The 27,228-nt window shown below is 42.9% G+C and overlaps 1 protein-coding gene across 1 annotated transcript in view; it reads right to left on the bottom strand.

The window, feature by feature from the left end:
* Positions 1-10,814: 10,814 nt before the first annotated feature.
* The window catches only part of fsip1 (fibrous sheath interacting protein 1), a 46,001-nt gene continuing 29,587 nt past the window's right edge, over positions 10,815-27,228 (bottom strand). Inside the window, exons 6-8 of the mRNA XM_071201674.1 lie at positions 26,907-27,059; positions 12,111-12,189; positions 10,815-11,531 (exon numbers count right to left, since the gene is read on the bottom strand). Coding sequence (XP_071057775.1) covers positions 11,434-11,531; positions 12,111-12,189; positions 26,907-27,059 — 330 coding nt within the window. The 3' untranslated portion in view covers positions 10,815-11,433. The remainder of the gene's footprint in view (positions 11,532-12,110; positions 12,190-26,906; positions 27,060-27,228) is intronic.

The following is a 27,228-nucleotide window of genomic DNA, read 5'->3' as shown; positions in this document are numbered from 1 at the left end:
GTTTTAGTAAAAGGACAAACTGATACATATGCTACATGTGTATCTATTAAATGGTTATAAGAAAAGCATGGTACTATAATCAAGTGGTGTCAGTCTGGAAAGTGCTTGCATGTGCTCTTGGACCTGTGCTGTGGTGTCTGTTGAGATCTTGGTAAAGATATACAGGTCTCACTGATAGCAGGGCCCTTGAAGGGATTTGACCTTGGAGGCTCACCTGGCCAACATATTTTTTGTCTAGAGGAATGTGAGATAATTCCTGTCATTTAGAAGGGGTCAGAATGTGTGAGCTAGGTGAAGAGAGAGGTGAACAGGCCTTTAGGTGTCTAGTCCTGGGATAGAGAAAGGCAGGGCTGAGGTCAGCCAGGTGCAGACACTCTGCAAGCAGGATAACCGTGTCAAAAGCTCAATAAATCTTCCAAACAAACCAAAAAGCATCTTGAAGTTGGTCATCTCAGGTGGAATCCTGTTTTTTTAAATGAAAATGAAGCTGGTAAGAGGCCACACAGGGTTAAGAGGATCCTACTAATCTGGTCCACTCTGAAGCAGATCACCTATAGAAGCAGGAATGAAAGGAATGCTAAAGTGGATCCTACCGTCACTCCTGTGGAGCACACATCATTGCTCTGTCCTCATTAACAACCACACATTACCAACAGAGATATCTTGTATTTTATATGAGAGGTCTTAAAGTTAATACAATATAGAGTGTGTACTTGTTTATGGGTGGAGTAGAACATCCTGTGACCACTGTACCCAGTTATTAGATTTAATGACTGCAATTTACTGTTCTAATCTTTGGTACTTTGGCTAATACAAAGGGTGGCCCTGCTGCTTCTGTTTCCTCATGCAGGGACATAAACACAGATAAAAACAATGGGAGACAATCCAGCTGCATATTGAAAACATGGAGCCCAATTAAGATTTGAAAAATAACAGCTGTCATTCATTATGCCAAAAGTTCAAACTAATTTTTTTCCAGTTGTGACACATCGTGGACAATGTATTAAATGTAACCCCCTGGGTAATTTAGTTTTTATTAAACTAGGCAATGTTCTTGTTCCTATGTGTGTGTATTTATGAAATACGTAATAGTGTTTAAATGTCTAACTATTTCCACATGGAAGAAGTTTGTTTTAAAAGTACATTGTTTACACTTACACCGAGGGTGCAGAGAACATGGTAAGGAGTTAAAGCTTTCCTCATGTGAACTGGAGAAGGATCAATCTGTTATTTGTTTTCTCACTGTATACCGGAATATTTTGGACAGATTTCTACCATTATCTATGCCTACAAATGTTTTATGTTTCAATGACATAAGATATAAAAAAGCCTGCTTAATTTTACATCCAATATTGTTCTATGTTACCGTCGAACTCAGGGGTTGCCGGCCCCTGCCGTAACCAGTGGCACACTAGGAATAAGTGGAATAAGTGTGCAAAATATTAACATTATATTTTCGGTTCCTGAACGAGACCGCCGCCAGAGCGCGTCTCCCCGTTACCTGCAGAAGGAAGCCATGCACTCAACGCAGCCCCGCTCTCTTTAACTCCAGGCGACTTTCTGCCGCTTTCCTCCGTGGTGCAGTGCTGATCGTTTCACCACAGAGGAAAGCACTTCACAAATTGCAGTATCCATAAGGAGCTGTACAAATGCCGCAGTTTTTGCGTGGCTGTGTCTTTAGTTGAAAGCCCAGTGGCGATCTGCTCATCGAAATAACATGCTACACAGGGGCGGACTGGCCATGTGTGTTCTGGAGAATCACAGAACGGGCGATCGTCCTTATTATGCCGTTAAAACCAATTATTTAAATTTGTTTGTTAAATTCGGCATCATGTAAGTTGCGCTGACAGGTCCACACACTGCTTTCCCGCAGCGAGGCTCCCCCGCCCTCCGTTTGATAATTCACGATCGTCAGCACGCTGATAAAAAATTATTTTTGAATGGCACTTCATATCAAAAAGGTTGCCGACCCCTGGCCAACTCTTAAGGCCCTGACACACCTACCCGATTTTGGGAGTCAGAGGCCGTCAGGCATTCGCGGCGCCCTACACAGGTTGGTGTGTCCCGCACCGTCGTTGCTTTACGGCACATTTTCACACCTCCCGCGGCCGATTCAACATGTTGCGGCATAGGCGGGCGGCGTAGGCGGGCGGCGTAGGCGACCTAGCGGACGTAAAAGTCGGGACGCCTTCGGTAGACGTTCTTTGGTCTCAGGTTGGTGTGTAGCTGCCTTTAGAAGTCAGACATACTGCTTACATTACATTACATTACATTGCATTTAGCTGACGCTTTTATCCAAAGCGACTTACAATAAGTACATTCGACCAGGAAGACACAACCTTGAAGAAAACAGAATCATATAAGAACATCAGGTTTCAAAGAGCCAATCGTTTCAAGTGCTACTCAACTGGCTTTAGATAAGCCAGTCCTTTATTAGTATATAAGTGCTCTCTTAGCAGTTCTTTGTTAGTCATTCTATCGCTCGAAGTGGAGTCGAAAGAGATGAGTTTTCAGTCTGCGCCGGAAGGTGTGTAAGCTTTCTGCGGTCCTGATTTCAATGGGGAGCTCATTCCACCATTTTGGAGCCAGGATAGCAAACCCACGTGTTTTTGCTGATGGGAACTTGGGTCCCCCTCGCAGCGAGGGTGCAGCGAGCCGTTTGGCTGATGCAGAGCGTAGAGCACGTGCTGGGGTGTACGGTTTAACCATGTCCTGGATGTAGGAAGGGCCAGATCCATTCGCAGCATGGTACGCAAGTACCAGTGTCTTGAAGTGAATTCTAGCAGTTACCGGAAGCCAGTGAAGGGAGCGGAGGAGCGGCGTGGTGTGGGAAAATGTTGGAAGGTTGAAGACCAGACGAGCCGCTGCATTCTGAATGAGCTGCAGAGGTCGGATGGCACATGCAGGTAGACCAGCCAGGAAGGAGTTGCAGTAGTCTAGGCGTGAGGTGACGAGAGCCTGGACCAGAACCTGCGTCGACCAGCTTAGTTGCTGATTGGCTGGGGGCGGGAGTAACAGGTGTGTGTGAGAGCATCATTAGTGCTATGCTGCCTGGCCATCTCTCGGTGTGACGACGTTATTACTATAAATGCGATTAAAAGAGTGATAATAAAGTGGCTAAACATAGTGAGTTACAGTCGCTGTTAATTTAAGATAAATGTCGTGTTTTGGCTAAGCTAACAGCAGCTGCTACCTAGCACCTGTAACCGGACTTTATTAGCTCTGATGCTAATCTTGAGCTAGCACTATTTTGTATTTCATCCGACCCACAACTGCAAAGCTCAGCCGCACACCCAGCGACAATGGACGACATACTTTCTTCATCAATAGTCAATTAATGAATATAAGGAGCTGCCATTCCTCGAATAAAGACTCTGGGTGTTTCTCAATGTCGAGGAAGGCTGCTCCAGAGCCACTATTTCAAGCATACTACGTCATCGAGTGCCGCCGAAGGACTGTTCCAATGTCCAGCATACTTGGAATTCTACCGAGGCCGGCGTACTTCGTAGCGGGAAATTTCGAGGTTGCACATGTGTAGACTCCGCGGTCTTAAAATCCCCACAATGCTTTGGGCACGGACCAATTTCCAAATCTTTGTCGGAGATCGCGCTCCATTTAAGGCGGGGCCTCGCATATGACACACACCTGCTAGCCTGTTCCACAATTCTTCATTTTCCGAGGCTAGGAAGGATTCTTGCCTCGAAGCAAGTGACTCGGAAGACATGTGCTACCAAGCAAGCGTCCTCGACATTGAGAAACACCCTCCGGCTGCGTCTCACTTCGGTTATTTTTCATTTCCTCGCTCCTCGGTCTCTGTATCACCGGAAGTTGATTTGTCTGCGCCATCTTGAGTAGCGTCCCAGTGGCCTTATTTGTGCCAGGATCGAGGAGTAATAACGGAGGAGCAATAATCGAGAAACCCCCAGACCATCCTAGCACCTGTAACCGGACTTTATTAGCTCTGATGCTAATCTTGAGCTAGCACTATTTTGTATTTCATCCGACCCACAACTCCAAAGCTCAGCCGCACACCCAGCGACAATGGACGACATACTTTCTTCATCAATAGTCAATTAATGAATATAAGGAGCTGCCATTCCTGGAATAAAGACCCTGGGTGTTTCTCAATGTCGAGGAAGGCTGCTCCAGAGCCACTATTTCAAGCATACTACGTCATCGAGTGCCGCCGAAGGACTGTTCCAATGTCCAGCATACTTGGAATTCTACCGAGGCCGGCGTACTTCGTAGCGGGAAATTTCGAGGCTGCACATGTGTAGACTCCGCGGTCTTAAAATCCCCACAATGCTTTGCGCACGGACCAATTTCCAAATCTTTGGCGGAAATCGCGCTCCATTTAAGGCGGGGCCTCGCATATGACGCACACCTGCTAGCCTGTTCCACAATTCTTTGTTTTCCGAGGCTAGGAAGGATTCTTGCCTCGAAGCAAGTGACTTGGAAGACATGTGCTACCAAGCAAGCGTCCTCGACATTGAGAAACACCCTGCGGCTGCGTCTCACTTCGGTTATTTTTCATTTCCTCACTCCTCGGTCTCTGTATCACCGGAAGTTGATTTGTCTGCGCCATCTTGAGTAGCGTCCCAGTGGCCTTATTTGTGCCAGGATCGAGGAGTAATAATGGAGGAGCGATAATCGAGAAACCACAAGACCATTCTCCGGTGAAATCCTCAGACACTCGCCCCGCCCCCTTACTGCGTATCGCTCGCTGATTGGACGATGCAGCGCATGCACTGATCTGTTGCTTATTGACATGAGAGCAGTTTCCCAGCGGAGTGAAGAAAACACATGAAACTCACGGGAGTCACAACTCAGTTTACAGTGTTTTGTTTCAATTAATGTATCATTCAGTTACAAATATGTGATATATCTGAACAACAAAGTGGTCAACAATCATTTTATTCATTTATTGGAAACATCTTTTTCTTCTCTCAATTATTTTATTTCTATTGTGCAATCAATATTAATCTAACTAATAGTTTGTTTATACATTTTAAGAATGGCGTTTATCTTTTTTGAGAATGAGTTCTTATTTTATTGTATTTATTTGGGTCTACAACAGATGATACAAATGTTTGTGTCGGTAAATGTGTGGCGGGGGTGTTTGTGAAAAGCACTGCTCTGCAGTGCTTCTCAAAGTGTGGTCCGCGGACCACTGGTCCTTGGTATGAAAAAGTTTGAGAAACACTGCTCTAGAGTAGAACATTGAAACAAATATAAGACTGGTTAGTTATATTTACATAATTAGAAAAGCTACAATTTCACTCAGATGTTTTTAAATTCAGAATATCAGTTGTGATGGGAATTTGTTGTTAAATATGTTTAGATCCAGTAATGTTTTTCTCATAAACCCCCTAGTAGCCGGATAGTGCTGTCCCAGGGATGATGCATCTTGATAGGCGTTCTGATTGTAAGGCTTCCAGTTGTTAGCATCTATGGCTGCATTAAACATTGCATGCTTTAAAAAACACTTTTAGTAAGTACTGCAGCTTCCAAGAATTGTGGGTCAACATAGTGAGAAAATTATGCTGACTTTTTGGCTTACTGCTTTTTATATATTGTGGACAATGGACATACTACATTTGTTTGTGTCATACTCCATAGCATGTTAGTCTGGGTATTGGAACATACAGATTGTTTGAGTCTCAATCAGTTGTTGCGTTTGTCTCAAGATCCTGGGTCCAACTGTCTGTCAGCTCACATTCATCCAGCAGACTAAGTAACTGCTCCTCAATAAGGTCCGGTGACTCATTCTGCAAAAAGACACAATCATAATGTGTGATTTTAAAAATATATGATTTTAGATCCTAAGGCAAGGCAAGGCAAGTTTATAGCACATTTCAACACAAGGCAATTCAAAGTGCTTTACAAAAATGAAAGACATTAAGAGCATTAAGAAACATATTATGAAATGACATTTAGAAACACTCATTTAAAAGCAACGATATAAAATGGTTTTAAAAACACTCATTTAAAAGCAAAGATACATGAATAAAAGTTACAGTGCAGTGTGAGATACACACATCAGAAATGTTTAGGTCTGACTCTCAATCATTGCTAACTTTTTAGCTGCAATAGTTTTCTATCACCTCCCTTTCTTTCTACTTTCTTGTTTAACTTGTCCTTTAGTTATTTCAAGTGTTTCATGCTAAGGTAAAAAACCGAAATCTGCACAAAGCGCACTGTTCGTTTATGACCAATCAGACACATGCAGCAGACCTCTGGCAGCATCAGGGTCATATATTATTACAGAAGTGACAATAGAATATCTTTCATAATACATGTCATCAGTGGCGGCCGGCCCATAGGGGCGCCGCCCCCCCTCTTCCCACATTAAATATATATTTAAAAAATATATTTTTATTTTTATTTTTAATAAACAAGGTAAATATTATATAATTGGTATCAGTAAAATGTATAATCTACAATAAAATCTCGTTTAAAATGGTGTTACGATGTCTAAAGTTACTGATAAGTCACATAAGTTTCCTGCCTGGCCTTGCCCGTGTATCATTACCCTCTCTCGTCTGGGCGCTATGCACAGCGCCCAGACGAGAGTGCAGCAAGTGCAGCAGAAGCCAACTGTTGCTATCTTTAAACTATGCCGCCGAAACATAATTTCAGCCAATCAGCGTCGTCAAATCTGATGGTCACAGGGCGCCTACGTCAGCGCCCGGTGCAGTTTGTGAGTTGTTTGGACTCGTATCCAAGGAGACAAAACAGGAAGCTGTCATACACTCTGGAAGCTATCAGCAGCTAATATGAAAACTCAGTTTTTGACATACAAATTGAATTATGGACTATCAATACTTTTTTCAAAGTGACAGACACATTGGATTAACCTATGGCTTAACCTTCAGCCGCGTTAGCATTTTTTCGCTCAGGGCTCATTTAGACGCTTCTTGTGAGACTTGTGTTTTGTTTCGGTAAACATGGTAAACATGGTTCTTTCATCCCCCGGCCCCAGTCCACCACGGTGTACCCCAGGGCTCCGTACTTGGCCCCCTCCTGTTCACCATTTACATGCTCCCCCTCGGCCAGATCATCCGACATCATGGACTCAACTTCCACTGCTACACTGACGATACCCAACTGTATCTCAGCACCACTCCATCCTCCCAGCTCCCCCCTCAGTCTCTCGTCAACTGCCTGCATGACATCAAGACATGGATGTCTTCAAACTATCTGAAGCTTAACAGCGGTAAAACAGAGCTCATGGTTGTGGCACCCAAGGCACTGCTCCAGAAGGTTGGTGACTTCGTCCTTGAGGTCGACGGCTGCTCCATCTCCCCATCTCCTGAAGCCGGCAACCTGGGTGTGATCCTCGACTCCACCCTTTCCTACCACTCCCATGTCAAATCAGTGACCAAATCGGCGTTCTACCACCTGCGGAACATTGCCAGACTCCGACCGTCACTCTCGGAGTCGGTTGCTGAGACCCTGGTGCATGCATTTGTCACCACCCGCTTGGACTATTGCAATGGTGTCCTGTTCGGGGTTCCCAACAAAACCCTGGACAGGCTCCAGTATGTCCAAAACTGTGCAGCTCGGGTCCTCACACACACAAAGCCGTGGCAGCACATCACTCCCACCCTCATCCACCTCCACTGGTTGCCGGTCAAGTTCCGCATAAACTATAAAGTCCTCCTCCTGACCTACAAGTCCCTCCATGCCCTTGCCCCCCAGTACCTATCGGACATCCTCCACCGCCATGCCCCACCCCGGAACCTGCTGTCTTCAGACTCTGGCCTGCTCACCACCCCCCGCACCAAACTGAGAACCTTCGGGGACAGAGCCTTCAGTGTGGCAGCCCCCACCCTCTGGAACGCTCTCCCTGCGGAGATTCGCAACATCCCCACACTGGACGCCTTCAAAAGGGCCCTCAAGTCCCATCTTTTCATCAAGGCTTTCGGCCCTTAAATCGATCTGTTGTTTTGTCTGTCTGACCTTTGTTTTGTTTTGTTTTGTGTGTGCTCGCCCCAATTCCTGTAAAGCGACCTTGGGTCCCTTGAAAGGCGCTATACAAATCTCAGTTATTATTATTATTATTATCAATCTTCCTTAAATTTGTTCCAGTTACGGAAATCTTTTAGCGAGATATAAAACTCAGTTCTTGACATATACAGACAATGTGTTTGAATCATAGACTGTATATATAAATGGACGTAGTGTCCGTGACGTCACCCATAGGATTCTGCAGAGTTGCCGTGAAGCCCTTAGTAAGCGGAGTCGGCTACTAACGGCTCGACTGTGACATCAGAGTCTAATCCCGCCTGCTCCAAATAAGGGCAAAGAGGCGGAGCCGAGGCGGGACCTGCTGCCTCCGAACTGGAAGTAAACAGAGCTAGCTCAAGCTAAGAAGCTAAGCTAACATGAAATACATGCATACCAAGTTACTGCTAACAGTGTAGTTCCCCTATATAAACGTTACATGCATAATCAAATGAGACAATCTGCAAGAGAATTAGCTATATTTTGTTATTCTTAATGCTTGTCATTCACACGTTGAGAAAAGACGGACTCCACCGCCCGGACCTAACGGAGCCGCAGTGGGCTAGCTCCGGGACGCCGGCTGGAGCTAGCCCCCTGCGGCTCCGTTAGCTCCAGCGGCCACCACTGGGATAATTGGGTCCCCTATTAACATTTGCTCCCGTTTAGCATTATGGGCGTCATAGCCATAGACTATAAAAGTCTTACCCAAGGCTGAATCATAAACTAAAATGTATATGTATGCATAAAGGGTTACGTCCTTAGCTGGCTAATAAGTAACAAGCTAAGCTACCAAGCACACAAACACCTGCGAACGGGGTTAAAATTGTATAATATTATCATTTTAGACTTCTTGGAAGTTCTGTTAGTACATTCAAGCGCACAGCACGACATTTTAATTGTCTGGTATTTTTTTTTTTTCTTTTTTTTTCCCTACTCCCCCCCCCCCTACCCGACTTGTAAAGCGACCTTGGGTTTCCTGAAAGGCGCTATAAAAATATTATATATTATTTATTATTATTTGTAACAATATTCCCTAAAAGGCACAATCACCACGAACACGGCTAAAGGGTCAAGTACAGTACTATGACTAACTAACGTTGTAGCCTCTATGGTTGTAGCCTAGCAGAGTGGACAAGTTGCTGTTAGCTGACAGTGAGGCATGTACGTGTCCATCAACGTGAACATGCCGTAATTTATGCAAAAACTTTAAGACCCAATATAAATAAAAGGGTCGTGTTAGAAAACAATTCACTCACAGATTCATAATCATGAAGGTGGAATCTAACTATATCGATAATAATATTTATTGCATCCATGGGTAGAAACATATTTTTTCTGCTGTAAAGTTGGGCATTTTAACATGGGGGTCTATGGAAATTGCTCCTTTCTGCAGCCAGTCCCTAGCGGCCCATGTATGAACTGCAGTGTGTGGCACTTTCGTATTGGCTTCCCGGCTGTTCCCCAGAGTTTGCCGCTTGGGTTTGAATCAAGAGGCGCATTCACACTGCGGTACTTTTCCCACAAAGGTTCATGCGAACTTAGTTCATGCGAACTCTTTAGTTCGCATGAACTAAGTACAGATCACGTTCACACCGGAAAAAGTCCCTGGGGGTGGATTAGGCAAATGAAGCCGCTGACGTCACTTCTTCTTCTTCTGCTTTGGGTTTACTGGCAGGCCGCAAACCACTTCACGGCGTATACTGCCGCCCAAAGTCCCCGGAGTTGGGGACTGGCTTCAGTAGAAGCTGCTGGGAGTCCCAGCAGCTTCTACTGAAGCCTTCCGAGTAAATCGCCAGAACGCCAACACCTCCTCATCTCCACCGTTCCCATGTTTTATTTTGTGTTGCCATAAGTTAGTCTCTCTGCGTTTCTGCGCTGGGCTAATGATAATGCTAATAATGCTAATGCGAGGATAATAAAATGGCGGCTTCACAACACTTTTTGGGAGTTTTACGGGGCGTGGTTTGCAATCCGCCCAGCCAATCAGAAATATAGCTCTTTTCTCACAAAAGAGCCGCTCGAAAGTCCCTGCTAACTAATTTTAGTACCGGCTCTTTTTGGTGTGAACGCGATCATGAACTAAGTTCGCATGAACCTTTGTGGGAAAAGTACCGCAGTGTGAATGCGCCAATAGACGGTATTATATAAATGGACGTAGGGTCCATGACGTCACCCATAGGATTCTGCAGAGTTGCCGTGAAGCCCTTAGTAGGCGCAGTCGGCCACTAACGGCTCGACAGTGACGTCAGAGTTCAACTCCCGCCTGTTCCCGCTTGCTCCAAATAAGGGCAAAGAGGCGGAGCCGAGGCGGGACCTGCTGCCACCGAGCTGGAAGTTCCAGAGCTAGCTGAAGCTACCAAGCTAAGCTAACATGCTCCCCATCTGCACACTGCCATCGCATTTTACGTTTCTAAGGTAAGCGGACATGAAACTATTCAGCAAAACTATAAATAATAATCTAAGTTATTGAGTTTTTAGCATAATACTTCAGAATCTTAAAACCCATTAATGTTTGTATGCAATTGTGCTAAATTCAACACTGGAACCAAGCAAATATTAATATGTTTGCATGACATTAGTTATTTGTATTTTGAATCACTTAACTACACGTTTAATACATTTAAGTCAAGCTAAGGTACATGTGATGGTAGCTAGTTAGTGCTCTTACCTGTGAGGCCTCCTCCAAACAGCATAATAACCAGACTGTATCATTAAAACTAAGTACCAGTTCTAGATCCTTGACTTTAGACAAACAATTCAAAAGACAAAATGTATTTAAAGACCAATCTTTATTTGAATGTGCCTCTTAACCTGAGATATTAGTTATACAGTAATAGTATTGACAATCTAAAAAACTGAGCAACTCAACAGTCAACTTTATGTTTCTTATTATGACAGCATGGTGTCCAGAGAGCTGCAGAGACTTCAGGGAGAAACCTCCGTGTGATGGACGTCCAGTCTGTTGGTGTGGAGAGGACTGAGGGTCTTTCCTCAGCGAGGAAGACCAGGCCTGATGGAAGAGCCCATGCTGGGCAAAGCTGATACCAACTGCACAGGCCTAGTCTGTCACTTTATTTGACTAAATGTGTTTACTTATAAATGTAATAGGTTTACACCTTCTGTCCATATGTGCTTTTTATTTAAAACATTTGATTAACTTTTGGTTCACATTTCAATAAATTGTATTTGCTCTCCTTTCGTCCGTTATTCTTACTGAAAATGTTAGATTACACATTCACATCTGACTGAAGATTGGCCCCATTTATTTGTGATGTTGCAAACTCTGCGGTACAAGGCACAGGTGATGTGAAGCTCATAAAGTGAGGCAAATAGAAATAATCAGCTGATGGAGTGTAGATGTGGAAATAGGTGCATTCGATCAGCTGACTGTTTTTACAATAAAAGTAGTTTCTTAGTGTACTGGTCTTAAAATCTCATAACATCAGCTTTTAATGTTCCTCTTGGATGTTCTTCTTGACCCTCAGAGAAGGAGAAAATGTCGTTTCTTTCAGGCATGTCCTTTCCTAACAAAAATGACAGGAAATATAAAACACATTATTGCAGAACAAGTGTGTTATGAAAGCAGTGTGTTTGTGTGTTTAGGGGCTGTAGATATCATTATTTTGTAATTGTAATGTTTTTTTTTTATTTCAACAGTGAGCTACAAAGACAATCAGATTATGAATGAACAGTATGAAGTTCATCAACATTGAAATATATGTTATTATCAAAATAATATTTAACTGTTATCAAAACGTAGTGCAACTGTAGAAGCTTGCTCTGTTGTCTCACTGAAAGAATAACTTTTACCATGTTTTTTACAGACCATATTGAGAGATAAATAGTAGCAGTTCTCACTATGTGTTAAATATCTTTGCCTTCAATACATTAAATTAGAAACCTGACAAAATCATAGTGCTTGTTAACATCTAAATGTAACTTTTTGCATGGAAAAAACCCTCAACTTAACTGATGTGTAGGTGATCTAGTATTTAGTATTGTTTAATGGAATGTATATCAGTGTATTAAAGTCAATACTTCATTCATTTAAACCAATATCTTTCTTGATTCTTTGTACAGTATGAAAAAAAGAGTCTTTGTACCTGTGCTGAAGTTCACTGCTGTGAGGAGTCCAGTTCTGTCTCTCACTCTCTGGTGCAGCCTGTCTGCATCACTTGGACACTTTAAACAAACAGATATATATGTAAAGTACCATGTGTACAAACAATATAACAGTGTGCGAAAAAGTACACGTCCCACCGTCCGGGACGTGTTATTTACAATATCGGACAAGTAGATCTGTCAATCTACTTGTCCGGCGGACAAGTGACGTTTATTGACAAATTATTGATACATTCAGTTTACAAAAGGCAGAACTCATTCGCAAATTGTACGTGTCCGCCATTGTTCGTTTAGAAATGTTAGTTTCGGTTCTGCTTGTCGATTCCTAAGGAAATGCATCTCGCCGCTTTCTGTACAGTTAGACGGGGGCGGGGCGGAGCGGGAAGTGTAGCACAGTGGCAGGGTTGGGATTCGGAAGCAAAACTCGGTTCCGAGTAGGAACAAATAACAATTGTCCGGTACCGGGATTAATAAGAGTTGTGAGGACAGGAGGCGAGGCCGAGCCCCGCGGACTGCAGCTCTCTCTATGCTCCGTATCAGCTGATCGCTGCAGCTCAGCGTCTCTCTCTCTCTTTCTACACACAGCGGATCCGCTGCCCGTTTAACAGCCTCATCTTTGTCAAACTTTCTTATGTTCTTTCTCTAACACGTAATGAAGGTTATTAAGGGTTTTAGCTCCCGTGTTGTTAATATTGACCGCCATTTCCTTTATGAAGTGAAGCAGCCTCCCTGTCTGTGTCCTCGCGCTGTCCTCACATCCCCGGACCCCCAGACTCGGAGGAGCACAGGGATGTCAGTATTGTTTATGAAGCAGGGTATAGAAAGTAGCTACATTATTGAAATGAAAATACTATTTATTTACTTTTACAAGCAGTGAGCAGCTGGGCAGCTGCAGCATGTGTATTGCAGGACATGTGTAAGCATGCAAGCATCTTTGAGTTGTAGAAAAGCGCTAGGCCTATAGGCTATACATATAATGTATTATTATTATTAGGTTATGTCCTATGTGTTGGACATGTGTGGTTGGACTCTGTCTCACAGGCAGGTTGCAGTGTAACATCAGAGGAGACTGGGCCAATTGTACATTCTCAAACTGCACCACTTAGAACTAACTAAACAATGCAGAGATTATTTTTATATAATTGTATTCAATAACTGTAAGAAATTAAACAGTATGAAGTGATTTGTAAATAGGAATACAGATTTGACTTAATGTTTTCATAAATATATTTTTCTCCCAGTTTGACTTATTTTTACCCTCTCAAAGAACCAGAATCGAGAACCGAAAATAACCGGAATCGAAAAGCAGAACCGGAATCGTTAAAATCCAAACGATATCCAACCCTATGTGTGATGCAGTACAATCTTACCGATCACTTACGTTAGCGGTGTCGTAAAAAACGTGGGGAAATGTAAAATACGATGACGAAGAAGAAGATTCCAGTGGCCCCAATTTTTGTCCATTCTGGACAAGTGAAAAATGTATTCGGACAAGTAAATTGCCAAACTCACTTGTCCATGGACAAGTACTCTATAAAAACTTTTTCTCACACTGTATAACTGATTTTCTTATTTTGAACATGTTGGATTGTGTATTGTCCGAGTCAGGGTCCTTTTTATTTTACTGTAACTTTGGAAGTTGTGTTACAATGTTTATTTGATACCCATTTGGTAATGCAATTAATAAAAAACAACAAGGTTTGGGTTCGTTCTTCAGATGACTGTGACGTTAACGTGTAAGCTCAATAATGAACTCCAGCTCAATCAACCATATTGTAATATCTAAGTAATCATCTTGAAATATGACATTAATAATTGTAATATACACATCTTATTGTGAGGTTGATTTCACATACACTACTTCGACGTTAGCTTGTCTACATACTTGAGCATAGCCAATTTAAATTAACCTTAGCGATGCATACAGTTCCTACCTACATAGGCTAATAAAATATCTCTCTACGTTACAAGGATGACCTTATTTTATCAACCTCAAACAGAAGCCGTTTGTTCAACAGTATTATCCCACTTAACGTCTATTTCGTTTTAACCTTTATATATACAGTCTATTATTTTAACTTGGAGGCTACGATTAGCATCGTTAGCACCGATGTAGCTACCACTCGCTACACGCTAACCCAAGGCTTAACATTCATTACGTAGCTGATTAAAATCATTAACACATAAATAAAGCACTCGAATTTCACTTACCGAAAAAACCACATTCATGCACCGTCTGTTTTAACGGCAGAGCGAGTCACAATAGTCCGATATATAAGCATGAAGAACAAACAGTTGTGTTTCCTGGATGAGCTGAGCAGGCAGAGTCCCAGTAGTTTCACGGAGCAGGTAGCAGAGAGACAAGAAGCTAGCAACAGCAGTCACTTGACAGAGCCGTCACTCAATGTGACCACGCCCTAATTTATGCAAAAACGTTAAGACTTAATATAAATAAAAGGGTCGTGTTAGAAAACAATTCACTCACAGATCCATAATCATGAAGGTGGAATCTAACTATATCGATAACAAAAATGTATGGAGCCAGGGGTAGAAACATGTTTTTTTCTGCTGTAAAGTTGGGCATTTTAACATGGGGGTCTATGGAAATTGCTCCTTTCTGCAGCCATCCCCTATCGGCCAATATATGAACTGCAGTGTGTGACACTTCCGTATTGGCGTCCCGGCTATTCCCCAGAGTTTGCCCCTTGGTTTGAATGCATGACCTGTAATAACAGTGGCAGTTCATAGTATCTATTTCCTTGCTCCTCCCTTGTGCCTAGTTGGAAGCCGTTCGGGGATAAACACTTCCAGTTGGAAATAACTTTTGTTTTTCTTCTGATAAGTCCGACTACTCACAGACAGCCTTAAGGGAGGGCATGTGAGTTCAAGGAGAAAAGCCAAACTTCTTAAAGTAGGTAACGAGGGGGAAAGAATGTCACTATTTGAATAAATATCAATATCTATCCATGTGATGGGACTGATGTATTATCTGGCAGATGCAACTGTATATCTAATTATTATCGGTTTGTAAACTTAAATTCCTTTTCCATAATAACAAGTTAGACATGACTAATTCACCTGTAAACACATGCTTATTGAGAGTTGGCATCTCTTGGTATATGAATGCTTTACTTTGTTTAGACAGCTGCAACCCAACAGTGAGTTTGTTCCAGAATCATCAACCCATATTCACTCATGACATGAGCATTATATCTAAAAACGTATCCAGGAATCCAATCATAATCGTCATCATTCTCTCAGCATGTGCATTCGTGTTTCTAGCTGTCATCACTGAACAGAATGTCCCATGGCCTTAAGGAAGAGATGTCCTATTCCAGTTATTTTGTCTTAAGTCTTGCATATCCAGACCTATCTTTTAACTTGGCCTTTCTCGTGCCAGGGCTGGAGAAAGGTCTAGCCAAGATTTTTCCAGGCCTAATTTGAGGAGTAGATGTTACCATCCTGATCATGTGCACTCACGTACGTGTACAAGCCTGGATTATGTTCAGTCAATGTTCTAAATTGTGGCCAAATTGTTACACACAACTCAGTGGCAGTATGAGGACCCCTGAATATCACATTTCATTTAATTTTCTGTTTTGGTTTCCGGTTAGGCATGTCACATGCTCCCCCGGGAAGATTTTTATTTTTTAATATTGAAGTTAAAACCATCAATCTGGTGCACTTTGAGAGCAACATTAAGAGACCTATGGATCTATGTGCTCTTTGTTTGATGATGCCTTCCCAGTCCCTTATCACGTAGCCTATAAGAGCATGGCGCCAGTTGTTGTAGCCGTAATGTCCCCATGATCTGAACTGTTATTACCTGCAGTAGATGCAGTGTTACTGCTGGCGATAAGGGCTGGTTGTTTTAACCATTTTCTGATGTCCATCATTGACTGCTGTGTAAGCACCTTGCAGATGATGAATGTGCAGCGGCACAGGTCACGCACACCTGACATAATAACGTTACTTACCGTTTAAATTGACCAAATAAATGCAGCAGACAATGTTATTCAACCACAATTACAATTTATTTTATTTCAACTATATTCTTCTTCTTCTTCTTCTTCTTCTTATTATTATTATTATTATTATTATTATTACTACTATTGTTAGTAATAGTAGGCAAAATGTAATTTTTTTTACTTTTCATTTTTCAAATGAGGGTGCATAACGACTCAACTGAGGGTGCAATGCACCCTTATGCACCCCCGTAGAACCGGGCCTGGCAGGGGTGCACATAACCTTTTTGCCATGGTTCTCAAAGTAGCACCTGGAGATGTTGCTTGGTGCGCATCCTTAAAATGAAATAAACCGGACCTTTTGAGGGGTACTTGACTTTATGAACGGGGGGAGGTGCGCTAGTGAGCACCCACATGAACTGTTCGCTGTTCACTGTATATGCCTCGCAGCAGGTTACTGTGCAGACCCTTCACGCGATAGCGAGGGGTAGAGCGAGGGATCGCAGATGCCGACATGCTTGTGGACGGATTAAAAAAATTAAACCTAAATCTCTATATTTAGAATTGTCAGGGATTAAGGTTAGAACATATAATCTATATTTCTACTCAATGGTACCACTGAATGAATAGAGTGGCCAGTAGAAATGTTTAATGACCTGCCACAGAAGGAGGTTAGAAAACATCTTAATTTCTGATCCTGCATGTTAATTAATTGATGGCTTTAGAGGTGCTGGTTGGTGGATTTAGTTAGCTTTGACAGAATCAGGCTGGTTGGTTAACCCCCGTTTCCAGATGTATTGCTAAATAAGCAACTGGATGTAGTGGTATACTGTAATGGTATTGATCTGCACGTCTAATTCTCTACAAGAAAGTTTACAATCATATTTACCTTAATGTGTCATTATTAATTTTATATTAAAGTATTCAAAATGCAGTTTTGAAATAAACTACTATGAGCTAATACACTGTTTTTGGGCGTCGGTGCAGGCTGATCTCAGCCACTCTGTCCTGGGACAGAGGGAATACGTATTATGCCCACGCAGTTATTTTCACCTCTTCCCCACATCCCACTGAGTCACTCGAAACAATATCACATTCCTGTCGCTCAACTATTACCACTAGCTGCAGCTAATACTTTTCATCGATCATCTGTATTCCTCCTCCAGACCGCCCTCTGAGACTTTCCAGTCTCCAGCCCCTCGTACCTGACAGACAAATCCTTTCCATGTTCAAAGCCCTTCTGCATGTAATGACACCCTGAAGGTCATGACAGGTTGGGCCATGTTACTCTTTAATGACCTAAGGACAGAAGACCACATCTTGGATACACTACAATCAACACTCCACTAACAGAAAAACATATTTAGCTTGCAACTGTAACATACATTTCCCACAACTATAAGTGAGCCATTACTGCAACTTGAGAACTTCAGCACAAAAAAAATCAATGATCAATTCCAGGCAGGTCAGTGTTTTAGTCTTTGTGAACGAGGCAATAAAAAAGTGCCCGACTGAGTTTTGATGGCCAGAAATACCATTAACCAGTTCTAGCTAGTTAGTTAGGAACTACAAGTTCCTCTCCAACAGAGATAAATGAAAGAAAAATGTTTTTTAACTGCCGTGACACAATGCTGCGACTCTTAAAGTGGTTGACCTCAGGTACCCTTAAATCTACGGAGGCCAAGGGTGTCTTGGAGGTCAAAGATGTGTTTTTTCTGTCTGTCTTCTCTTTAATGAGTCAGTTTAACAACGTTTGTCAACACAACATTATCATCAGGCTAGTTCTTAGGAAACAGATGAATAGAGCAGGAAAAGATAAAACTTTTTTTTACAGTACACAAAGGTTTTTTTTTATAGGGGGGTAGGAAAGTGTGTAGCTTTGTGAGCTGTTATACTTGGGGCTGGTTTGGTGCTACTCCCAAACATACATCCTCTGGCATTAAAGTGTGAAATACAAGCTGGAGGTGGAGAATCTATAGACTCGCATAACACTGACAACTCTCGTTGAGGAAAGTTAGGGGCCTCTGACAGCTTTATGGAAAAACAGAACACTAGCGCCAATGTTATACATACACAAACTTACCTAACACTTACTAAGATATAAATAACAATGAGTTATTACGGATGTATGGGACGTATTAAATTAGCAGAAAGCGATGCCTGTTCATGAGGATAACACAGTTTTATAATTTGTGTTTTAGTGCATTCGAAAACTGCTGCATATTCAACGTTTTCCTCCTAATATTGCTTCATCACTTTTTGCAATGCTTCCCTGCTGCTCAGAGTTGAGTACATTCTGATTGAATCGGAACAACAATGCATCATTGAGGAAACAGATTTGACGTGGCTGCTCATGAACCTGACATATTATTAAATAATATACTAATATTATCACGATTTTACAAAGATCAGAACAGCTTTTGCCCCAGGCACATCGGTTTTTAACTGACTCAATCACTGAAATCAGTGAGTCAGATAAAGTTGGGGTCAACTAAATCCATAAGCACGATATCTCTGGTTATTGTCAGTATGCCAACATAATAGCTCCAGATGTCTCAAACTGCTCCCCATGCTGTAACTTTCCCACCTGCTGTCCAGACCCTGCGGGCTTATTGTATCAGTCTCAGTCTGGCCTGTATCCACACACAGCCATGTGCAGAGAGAGTAAGTGTTAGGTAAAACCTCGTTCACTGACCTATTTAGCAACTCTTTACAGTGCAGCCATTCTGACCTTAACACTGTAATTTGTCACTCCTCTTCCTTTTCTGGACCTGAATGGCACCAATGTTGCCTGTGAGTTTAGTTCTCCGTTTGCCCTCTATACAGGAAGGGGTCCTGTTCTTCTCCCAACAACCAATGGTAGAGTGGGTAAACCTCTGACCTTCCGTACAAGATCAAGGTTCCTGCTCACTGTTCTATATCAGTTTCCCACTTGGAGACGATTCTGACAAAGCCAGAACTGTGTTTCAATGGACCACCTCTGTACAGCTCCCCATTGGCTCCTGTACAAGGTGCAGAGCAGGCTTACCACAAGTGTGGGCTGCTCAGCTTTCAAGGTCACTGAGATCAGTCACATACCTCACTTTATCGGCCAGAGACCAATAGGGCCAGTTTTCCACCAGTGTAGGAAGGAATTCTATTCATTACACTTCAGATGTTGAGACCAACTCACAAGGCAAGTCTGCAACACTTTCTCCTCTAGTATACTGATCTCATCACCTTAAATGCATCAAGGTTAGAAAACAAAAACACAATTTGTCAAATGAAAGATAATGCGGATAATAGAGATTATAATTTGCCCGAGACATTTCATATTAATGCCAATCTATAATATTCCTGGCTGAATTCCAATATTCAAACTTCAACCCTTCATTTCACATACAAATATGGATGTGACTTACGGTACGGATACGTCCACACGGCAGCGTGCGTTGAAGCTTGCCGGTGGGCGTGTCTGGCGCGCGACGATCGCAACAACCAATCACATTAATCTCCCGCCCCGTACACACAAGCACACGGTTTGATTGGCTAGCGCTTGTACTGGCATATGATTTGATTGGCTGACGCTTCCATCGAAGCTTGAAAAGTTGAACTTTTCTCAACTTTTGAAGCGAGCAACAGAGGCAAAGCGACGTGACGGAACCACAATGCAGTTTGGCAAAGCCTGACATCACCCCATTCAAAGTGAATGGGAAGCGTCTCCGTTGAAGCAACGCACGCTGCCGTGTGGACGGGCCGTAACACTTTACTGTGCTGTTGTGATTGAGATGCTAAATGAAAACCAACGATAAAAAGTTGTGTTTGTTCAGGTTATGAACAGCCTTAGCTCTGGCGATACAACATGATAGTGTGCTAAGTTAAGCGCAGCTTGTAGGTAAGTCTACATTTAAATTTTTTTAAATGTAACATTTTATCAATGGACAGATGATTCTTATAGCCGTGTATAGAGGGGGGGGGGGTCATAGTTACCGCATATCACAATACTATATTTCTAATAAAATAAACATCTATGGCCATGTGTGGAAACACTTCTTGGTCTCTACCACACAGTGACACAATAAACATAGAGACTTGTATAGAACCATACACAATACTGTCTCTATTTCAGGAGATCATAGAGTGGCAAACAAGAGAAGACAGTGTGACAAGCCAAAAGCTAAAAGCCAGTAGCCAAAGGTGGGATGAAGAGCAGAGAAGAGGGGGGGACAAGCTGAGAGAGAAAGATCTCTTTTCTTCAGGGTTTCTCTTTTATGGTAAACCTGACCTGAACCCAACACATTTAGACTTTATGGGTGTCAATGTCTTTACAAAGTTTAATGTTAACATTTTGTATTAAACAAATATATAATAGTTGTTTATTATTTACTGTACTTATTATTGTTTTTAATATAAAATATCATCCAAGCAGATCTTAAGGGTTCAAACATTGCCAAGATATTTTTGAAGAAGTCAGTGAAAATACATTTGAGCTTAAAAATACTGTGTATTTCTCATGTACAAGGGAAAGTGCACTGACAAAGAGTGCATGATTAATGATGTTAGCAAGGAGTGCCCTGTTGGAACCATCCGGCCTTACTGTAAATGTTGGGTTGTCCTTCCTTGAGCAGCGGATCCAGGAGTTTAGCCAAATGAGGGTTCAGGAAAAGTAGCACCGGATCAGCTGTTAAGTATAACAGTTTAGCTTTACCAGTTGAACATAACCGTAGTGATCTCTTTTTTTCTGGAAATGTGTTCTGTTTATTTAAAGAGAGGAGTAAGTCTTAACACAGATATCTAAGGCCTTTCTGCTCAGGCAAATATTATTAACAGTGAGAGGGAAAAAAAAACCCTTCTTTGGCAAGGAGATGATTTCACTGGAATGAGAGTTTTGTTTGGATTGAGAGAAAGGAAAAGCCGGTATGACGCACAGAATAGCAGCTCTTAGATCTGAATCCAACCAAACAGAGCGTTTGTTTTAACAAATCACTGCTGAAAGGTAAATCAGGTAGATCTCGAAAGAAACACTTGAAATCTTAACATCATACGCTGGAATCAATTAAACTGAGTTAGAGCAGAGAGTCTGTGGTCACTGTTACAGTATAAGACCAACCTTTTAACATTTTCCATTTTTACTGTAGGTGCTACACTCCAGCAGCAGGCCAGACTAAACATAGAGCTGCATACTTTCAATTTGGAGGGAAAAAAATCTCATATCCAATATATGATTGTGTGTTTACGTTGTGGTGACACATTATTGGTATATAATTCACTGTGTGATTCGCGTGTGTTGCAACCCGGACCCGTTAGTGAGGGTACCGGGGTTGGACGTCATTCATGCTAGCTGGTTACACAGAGCAGCACATGTACTCACGTCTTCTTGATTAATGAATAATAAAGTGTGGAAGTCCATTCTGAATACACCGCCTGTCTCCCGTTCATCGGCTCTGCACTGGTGACCCCGACGTTTTTCGTGAGAGTTTCCGAAGACTCATGGCTGATCGCGATGTTTTTGTAAAGCTGCCGGAGTTTTGGGAGCATGCCGCTGCGACGTGGTTCACACACGTGGAGGCACACTTTGCCTGCCGACAAGTCTGTAACGGGGATTTGAAATATTTCCACGTGGTAGCAGCGATGGGAAGCTCCACATCATCCAGGTTGGTGGGATGTATCGCGGACCCCCCGCACCATGGCAAATATGAGGCTATTAAGGCCCTTCTCCTTAAGACATTTAGCTTATCTGCTAAGGAGAGGGCCTGCCAGATGCTTGACATTCAAGGCCTAGGAGACAGCAAGCCATCTCAGCTAATGGAGAAAATGCTAAATCTGCTAGGGGGGGAAGATCCCCGGATTTTTTTCATGGAGACGTTCCTGCGCAACTTGCCTTCCCGGGTTCAGACGGCGCTAGCCAACACATCCATTACGGAGCCCCGGGCCTTGGCTGAAGAGGCCGACCGTTTTTTCCTGGCTACCCAGCAGTCCGGTGCAGAGGCGCTAGCTGTGACGCTCGGCGCCCCCTCTACAGTTAAGAAGGCTTGGGGAGGCTGGACGTGACGGTGGCTGGACGTGACGGTGACTGGACGTGACGGTGGCTGGACGTGACGGTGGCTGGACGTGACGGTGCCAAGCCGGCGTGGGGACACAGGAGAGTGTTTTTACCACGCGCGGTTCGGGGCCAGGGCGAAGAAGTGTTTTGCTCCCTGCAGTTACAAGCCTCCGGGAAACGGAGGAGCCGGCGCTCAGTAGTGGCCCTGAGCGTTGGCGGAACGAGCAGGCTTCTCTTTGTCAGCGAAAGAATCTCAGGAAGCTTGTTTCTGTGTGACACAGGAGCTCAGCAGAGTGTTGTTCCTGCGTCGAGGGAAGACGTCGCTTGTGGGGGACATGGACCGTGACGACGGCGGCCCCATTCGCACGTACGGCGTGAGGCCTATGTGTTTGTGTATTGGAGGACAGCGGTTCAAATGGGATTTTGTGACGGCAGACATTTCTTTTCCCCTCCTCGGGGCAGACTTTTTATGTGCTCACGGCTCCTGGTGGACGTTAAAAATAAACGCTTGGTTGATGCCTTGACGTTTTCCTCCCTCGTGTGTACACTTGGCAAGGCGGCGTACGACGGGCTGTCGGGCTCGCTGTCTGGGGCGGAAATTTCTCTCAGGTTGTTGGCTGAATTTCCAGACCTGACGCTACCCACCTTCTCCGCGCTCACCACCAAGCATGCGGTGGAGCACCACGTCACCACCGAGGGTCCCCCAGTCTACGCCAGGGCCCGGCGGTTGAACCCTTCTATGCTTGCAGTAGCGAGGGCGGAGTTTTCAACCATGGAACGCCTGGGTATCGTCCGCCGTTCTGACAGTCCTTGGGCCTCTCCTCTACACGTCGTTCCCACGGCGTACACCGCCTCTGACTGTTCATCGGCTCTACAACGTAAACATTTTCTTTTACTTATTTCTAACAAATTCTGGACTTTTGTCAAAGTCTGTACAGATTGTACAAACGTCAGGTACTAATAGTCATAGACATTTGAGTTACGGACGTTACATAAATCAACTTTATGAGAAAACTGGGGCAGTGTGAAACTGTTCAAGAATGCCCTCCCAGACCAACACATCCTCACTCCCAGGTCGGCCTATGTTGACGTTATGTCAAGTCCCCTGCCGGCTTTTTCCAACGCAAGGGGGGGGGCCTTAGCGTCCATTTTCAACGCAAGGGGGGGGCCCTTAGCGTCCATTTTCAGCTTTCCGGGATGTCCATGTGCTTCTATGGACGCTCATGGAAGCACGGCATTCGTTTGTGTCAACTGCCCTTAAAGGCAATGAAGACACTACACTACCCAGAATCCCCAGCTATTTGGACTACACCATGTGCTCTGTTTGACAAACCCCGTGATAGTCCTCAAGCTCTGTGATTGGAGAGTGTGCTCCGAGGGTTACCGAGCCTCGAACAGCACTTGAAATGGGATGGAACCACGGCAGACTGTTCAAAACTGGATTTGAACGGGTCCACCGCGTCCCCGTCCCCCCCATATATACCCACACGCCAGCTAAGGTAAGAAGAGCTTTATTTAACAGCTGGACTTATGTTTGTGACCCCTCCTGTTGTTAATTGATAACATTACATTACATTACATTAATTGATAAGCCTGAAACATGCACTTGTCAAGGTTCAGAGGCACATTTTGCAAATATGGCAGTAGCCATCGATCATCTTAAGATAAGATATACTTTATTGATCCCAAGTTGGAACATTTGCGTTACATCAGCATGTGTAACAGTTAAATATGCAGTGGTGTTTATTTGTAAATCATTTAGTATAATCACACAAATTCTGTGTTTTATATTTAACAATTCTGTGTTCTTTATTTATTGATTGTTCAATACCTGACAAGGCCCGAGATGAAATATCTGCATACATCTTATAAGAGTACATTATGTATAATATCAGTTAAAATAAGTGCTTCAACATAGTTAACATTGCTGGAGGTATGCACACATATTGATAGATGTCTTGTAATGCACTGTTGAGGAACCTGCAACCCAAGTTTTTCATTCAGTGCAGAACTACACCATAGTTGTGTAGGCCTATATGATATGTCAATAAACCTTAGAAAATCTTGAAATCTTGAAAGGGATGTGCAAAATAGTCATTATATACAGTCTTTAATTAACTATTAGTAGAGAATAACGAGTAATGAATATACTTTATAGGGATCCTATTAATATCTAATAATAAAAATAATGAAATTCAATAACATGCTTTAACCACCAGGTGTCTCTTTATATCATCTGTGCACCTTTATGGTGTAAATACAGCCTATCTACCAATTGGATCAAATATAAAAGTGAGCCGAATTAGTGTTGATACGGCAAGGAGACGTATTGTGTGAAAAGAAATGTAAGATGTTGTTTAATGGCTGATATATTTATGATCCACGTCACGTTTTCAGTTCCTCATGTTTGTCTTCTCATCAGGGCTCTATAAATACAGAACTACGGCAGATATGTAATATTTAATGCAGCCGAACCGTGTATTACAATGCCGTTATGTGATGACTTTCAAAGAGAAAAGCAAGCACACTCGGAATAAGGTATTATTTTATTTTTTTAAAATGTTTTCGGTCTGTTACCGGTATTTGTTAATGACGATGTGCTCTGAGATGTGAGACTGGAATTGCACAGGGGAAAATAACGTATCTTTAGATGCGGATTTTGTTAAACTAATATGTTTGCGCTGTGGACCAACACTATACATTGACGGGGAAGGGGTTAGCAATAAAGATAACACCATTAAACAGTTACACAACATAACAGAAATAATATCGATAGCAGCGTCCCTAGAAACCACCTTGGTAACAATGAAAACGTTGGACGCAATTTCCTGAAATAATCTTCGTAATAACTAGCAAACTAAAGATCATGTACATCCACTGCACACATCATCTGAAATAACAACTCATATTTCTCGCATCAAATGACATCAAAACGCATTTTAATGGCCAAACTAACTTTAAAATAGGCATTTTACACCCAGAATAAAACGAAGTTCGGCCATGTTTTCTTTTTCTGCAGGGAGAAATGTGAAGATCACGTGACGTCAAACAGAGCTTATGGTGTAGTCCAAACGATAGCTGGGGATTCTGGGTAGTGTAGTGTCTTCTGCCATCCTTTACTCCGAAAAAAGATTTGTTTCTCCGAATCGAAGGGGAAAAATACAAAAGCATTGCACACAATTTAAACCAATCAATGTTGTGTAATTAACAAGGATAATATGGTGTTTTTTAGTAGATGAGTAGTGCAGATATCACTGTAAAATCAATCGTCAGTAAGGGGAATATTTACTTCCGGGTGTACAATTCTCTGCTATCCAATGAGAATGGACGCTCTCATTGCCTTTAAGGGCAGTCGACACAAACGAATGCCGTGCTTCCATGAGCGTCCATAGAAGCACATGGACATCCCGGAAAGCTGAAAATGGACGCTAAGGGCCCCCCCCTTGCGTTGAAAATGGACGCTAAGGCCCCCCCCCCTTGCGTTGGAAAAAGCCGGCAGGGGACTTGACATAACGTCAACATAGGCCGACCTGGGAGTGAGGATGTGTTGCCCAGACAAATCCCGTACGAATAAATCTTTTCCAACTACAAAACAAGCCCGGTGCCACAAAGAAATACACACAACGAGTGTGCTGTTTACATTGCAGTCCCTCGCTGGGTTCAATCATTGAGTGACAGTTTTTAAATACAGTGAGACACCAGCTCACTGTATAGGTTAAGACACTGGTGGTTTTGATGTTTTGTGATCATAATGAGAGAACGGCTTCCTCAAACAGAGCTAGGCTTAATTAACGCAAAAAGTTAGTTGGGCCAGGAATAGGTTTTGTTGCCTGGCATGGTGCCTTGTTTGATGTAGGGTGTGGCTGCCACTTAAAGTTTTTATTACCACACTCTTTGTAAGCATCTTTTATGTTTATATTAGGAATATATGCATCATGTTGCGGTTCATTGCTGAGAGAACTGATGTGTTGGTGAACTTAAGCATAACGCATTTAAATGTGTAGCAGCACTGTGAAAAAGCAAACATGTTCTTAGTTGTGCATGGCGGGGAGAAGCTACGCCTTTGGGACAATGACAAAGTCGAACCAATCTCAAATGTTTTCCTCTCTTTCGCACAAAATATAAAGTCATAAATGTCAGAGAAAGCAGAAATAGAGCTATCCAGCTTTTGTTCTCGGGACATTCTTGTGTTGTGTATTTAGCTACAGACTATGGGGGGAAACAACAAGACTTCTGTGGCTGTAACTCTGCAGAGGCTCCTTAAAGCACACTGATCTCAATGGTTTCTAGGGAACACTGCAGAGGGCGGACATCCAATCTCAGAAAAGAATGATAGAAAGCAATGAAACACAGTGGAGAACAAAAGGCTATCAGTGGAGTATACGACCGTCCTCGCCCTCATATCAGACCAGAGATATTTATCTCCTCTCTAAAAACAAATGTAAATCAAACCGTGCATTTGAAATAAAACAAGAGTTGAATTTATTGGTTCAATAAGAGAGAAGAAAAGTGGAGGAAAAGTATGGGCCTGCAAATATTTCATTTCCTTTTATCTTCCCTCTGTGAGAATGACACAATGGGCTGTACACTTGTAATAATTTGTCAAACACATGTCATAACGACAACACAAACAATGTAGGGGTGTGTGTGTGTGTGTGTGTGTGTGTGTGTGTGTGTGTGTGTGTGTGTGTGTGTGTGTGTGTGTGTGTGTGTGTGTGTGTGTGTGTGTGTGTGTGTGTGTGTGTGTGTGTGTCTGTGTGACAGACTGAATGTAGCTGCTTTGAACTCACAGTCATATGTTGACCCTGGCCCAGGATCTCCAGCTGCTGTTGGATCTCTTGGAGCCTCCTCTCCTGCCCTCTCCTCTCCTTTATATCCTGCAGGGCCTTCTCTCCTGGCTGCGGGTCCCCATCACACTTCCAGCCAACCTCTGAGCCATGGCCCTGACACATAACAGATACGAATGGTTCTCAAAGGGAACAAACATCTAATATCACATGTAGACGGGTTTATTGGATTCTCTCCTGGAGCATCACTTGCAGTTTGTTCTAGGAAACTTTTAAATAGCAATCAAAATCATATGACAGTTCATCACGATCAATTCAAGTGAAA

Source organism: Pseudochaenichthys georgianus, chromosome 22 (assembly GCF_902827115.2).
Source record: "Pseudochaenichthys georgianus chromosome 22, fPseGeo1.2, whole genome shotgun sequence".
Classification (NCBI taxonomy): Eukaryota; Metazoa; Chordata; class Actinopteri; order Perciformes; family Channichthyidae; genus Pseudochaenichthys; species Pseudochaenichthys georgianus.
This window is presented reverse-complemented; position numbering and strand designations above follow the sequence as displayed.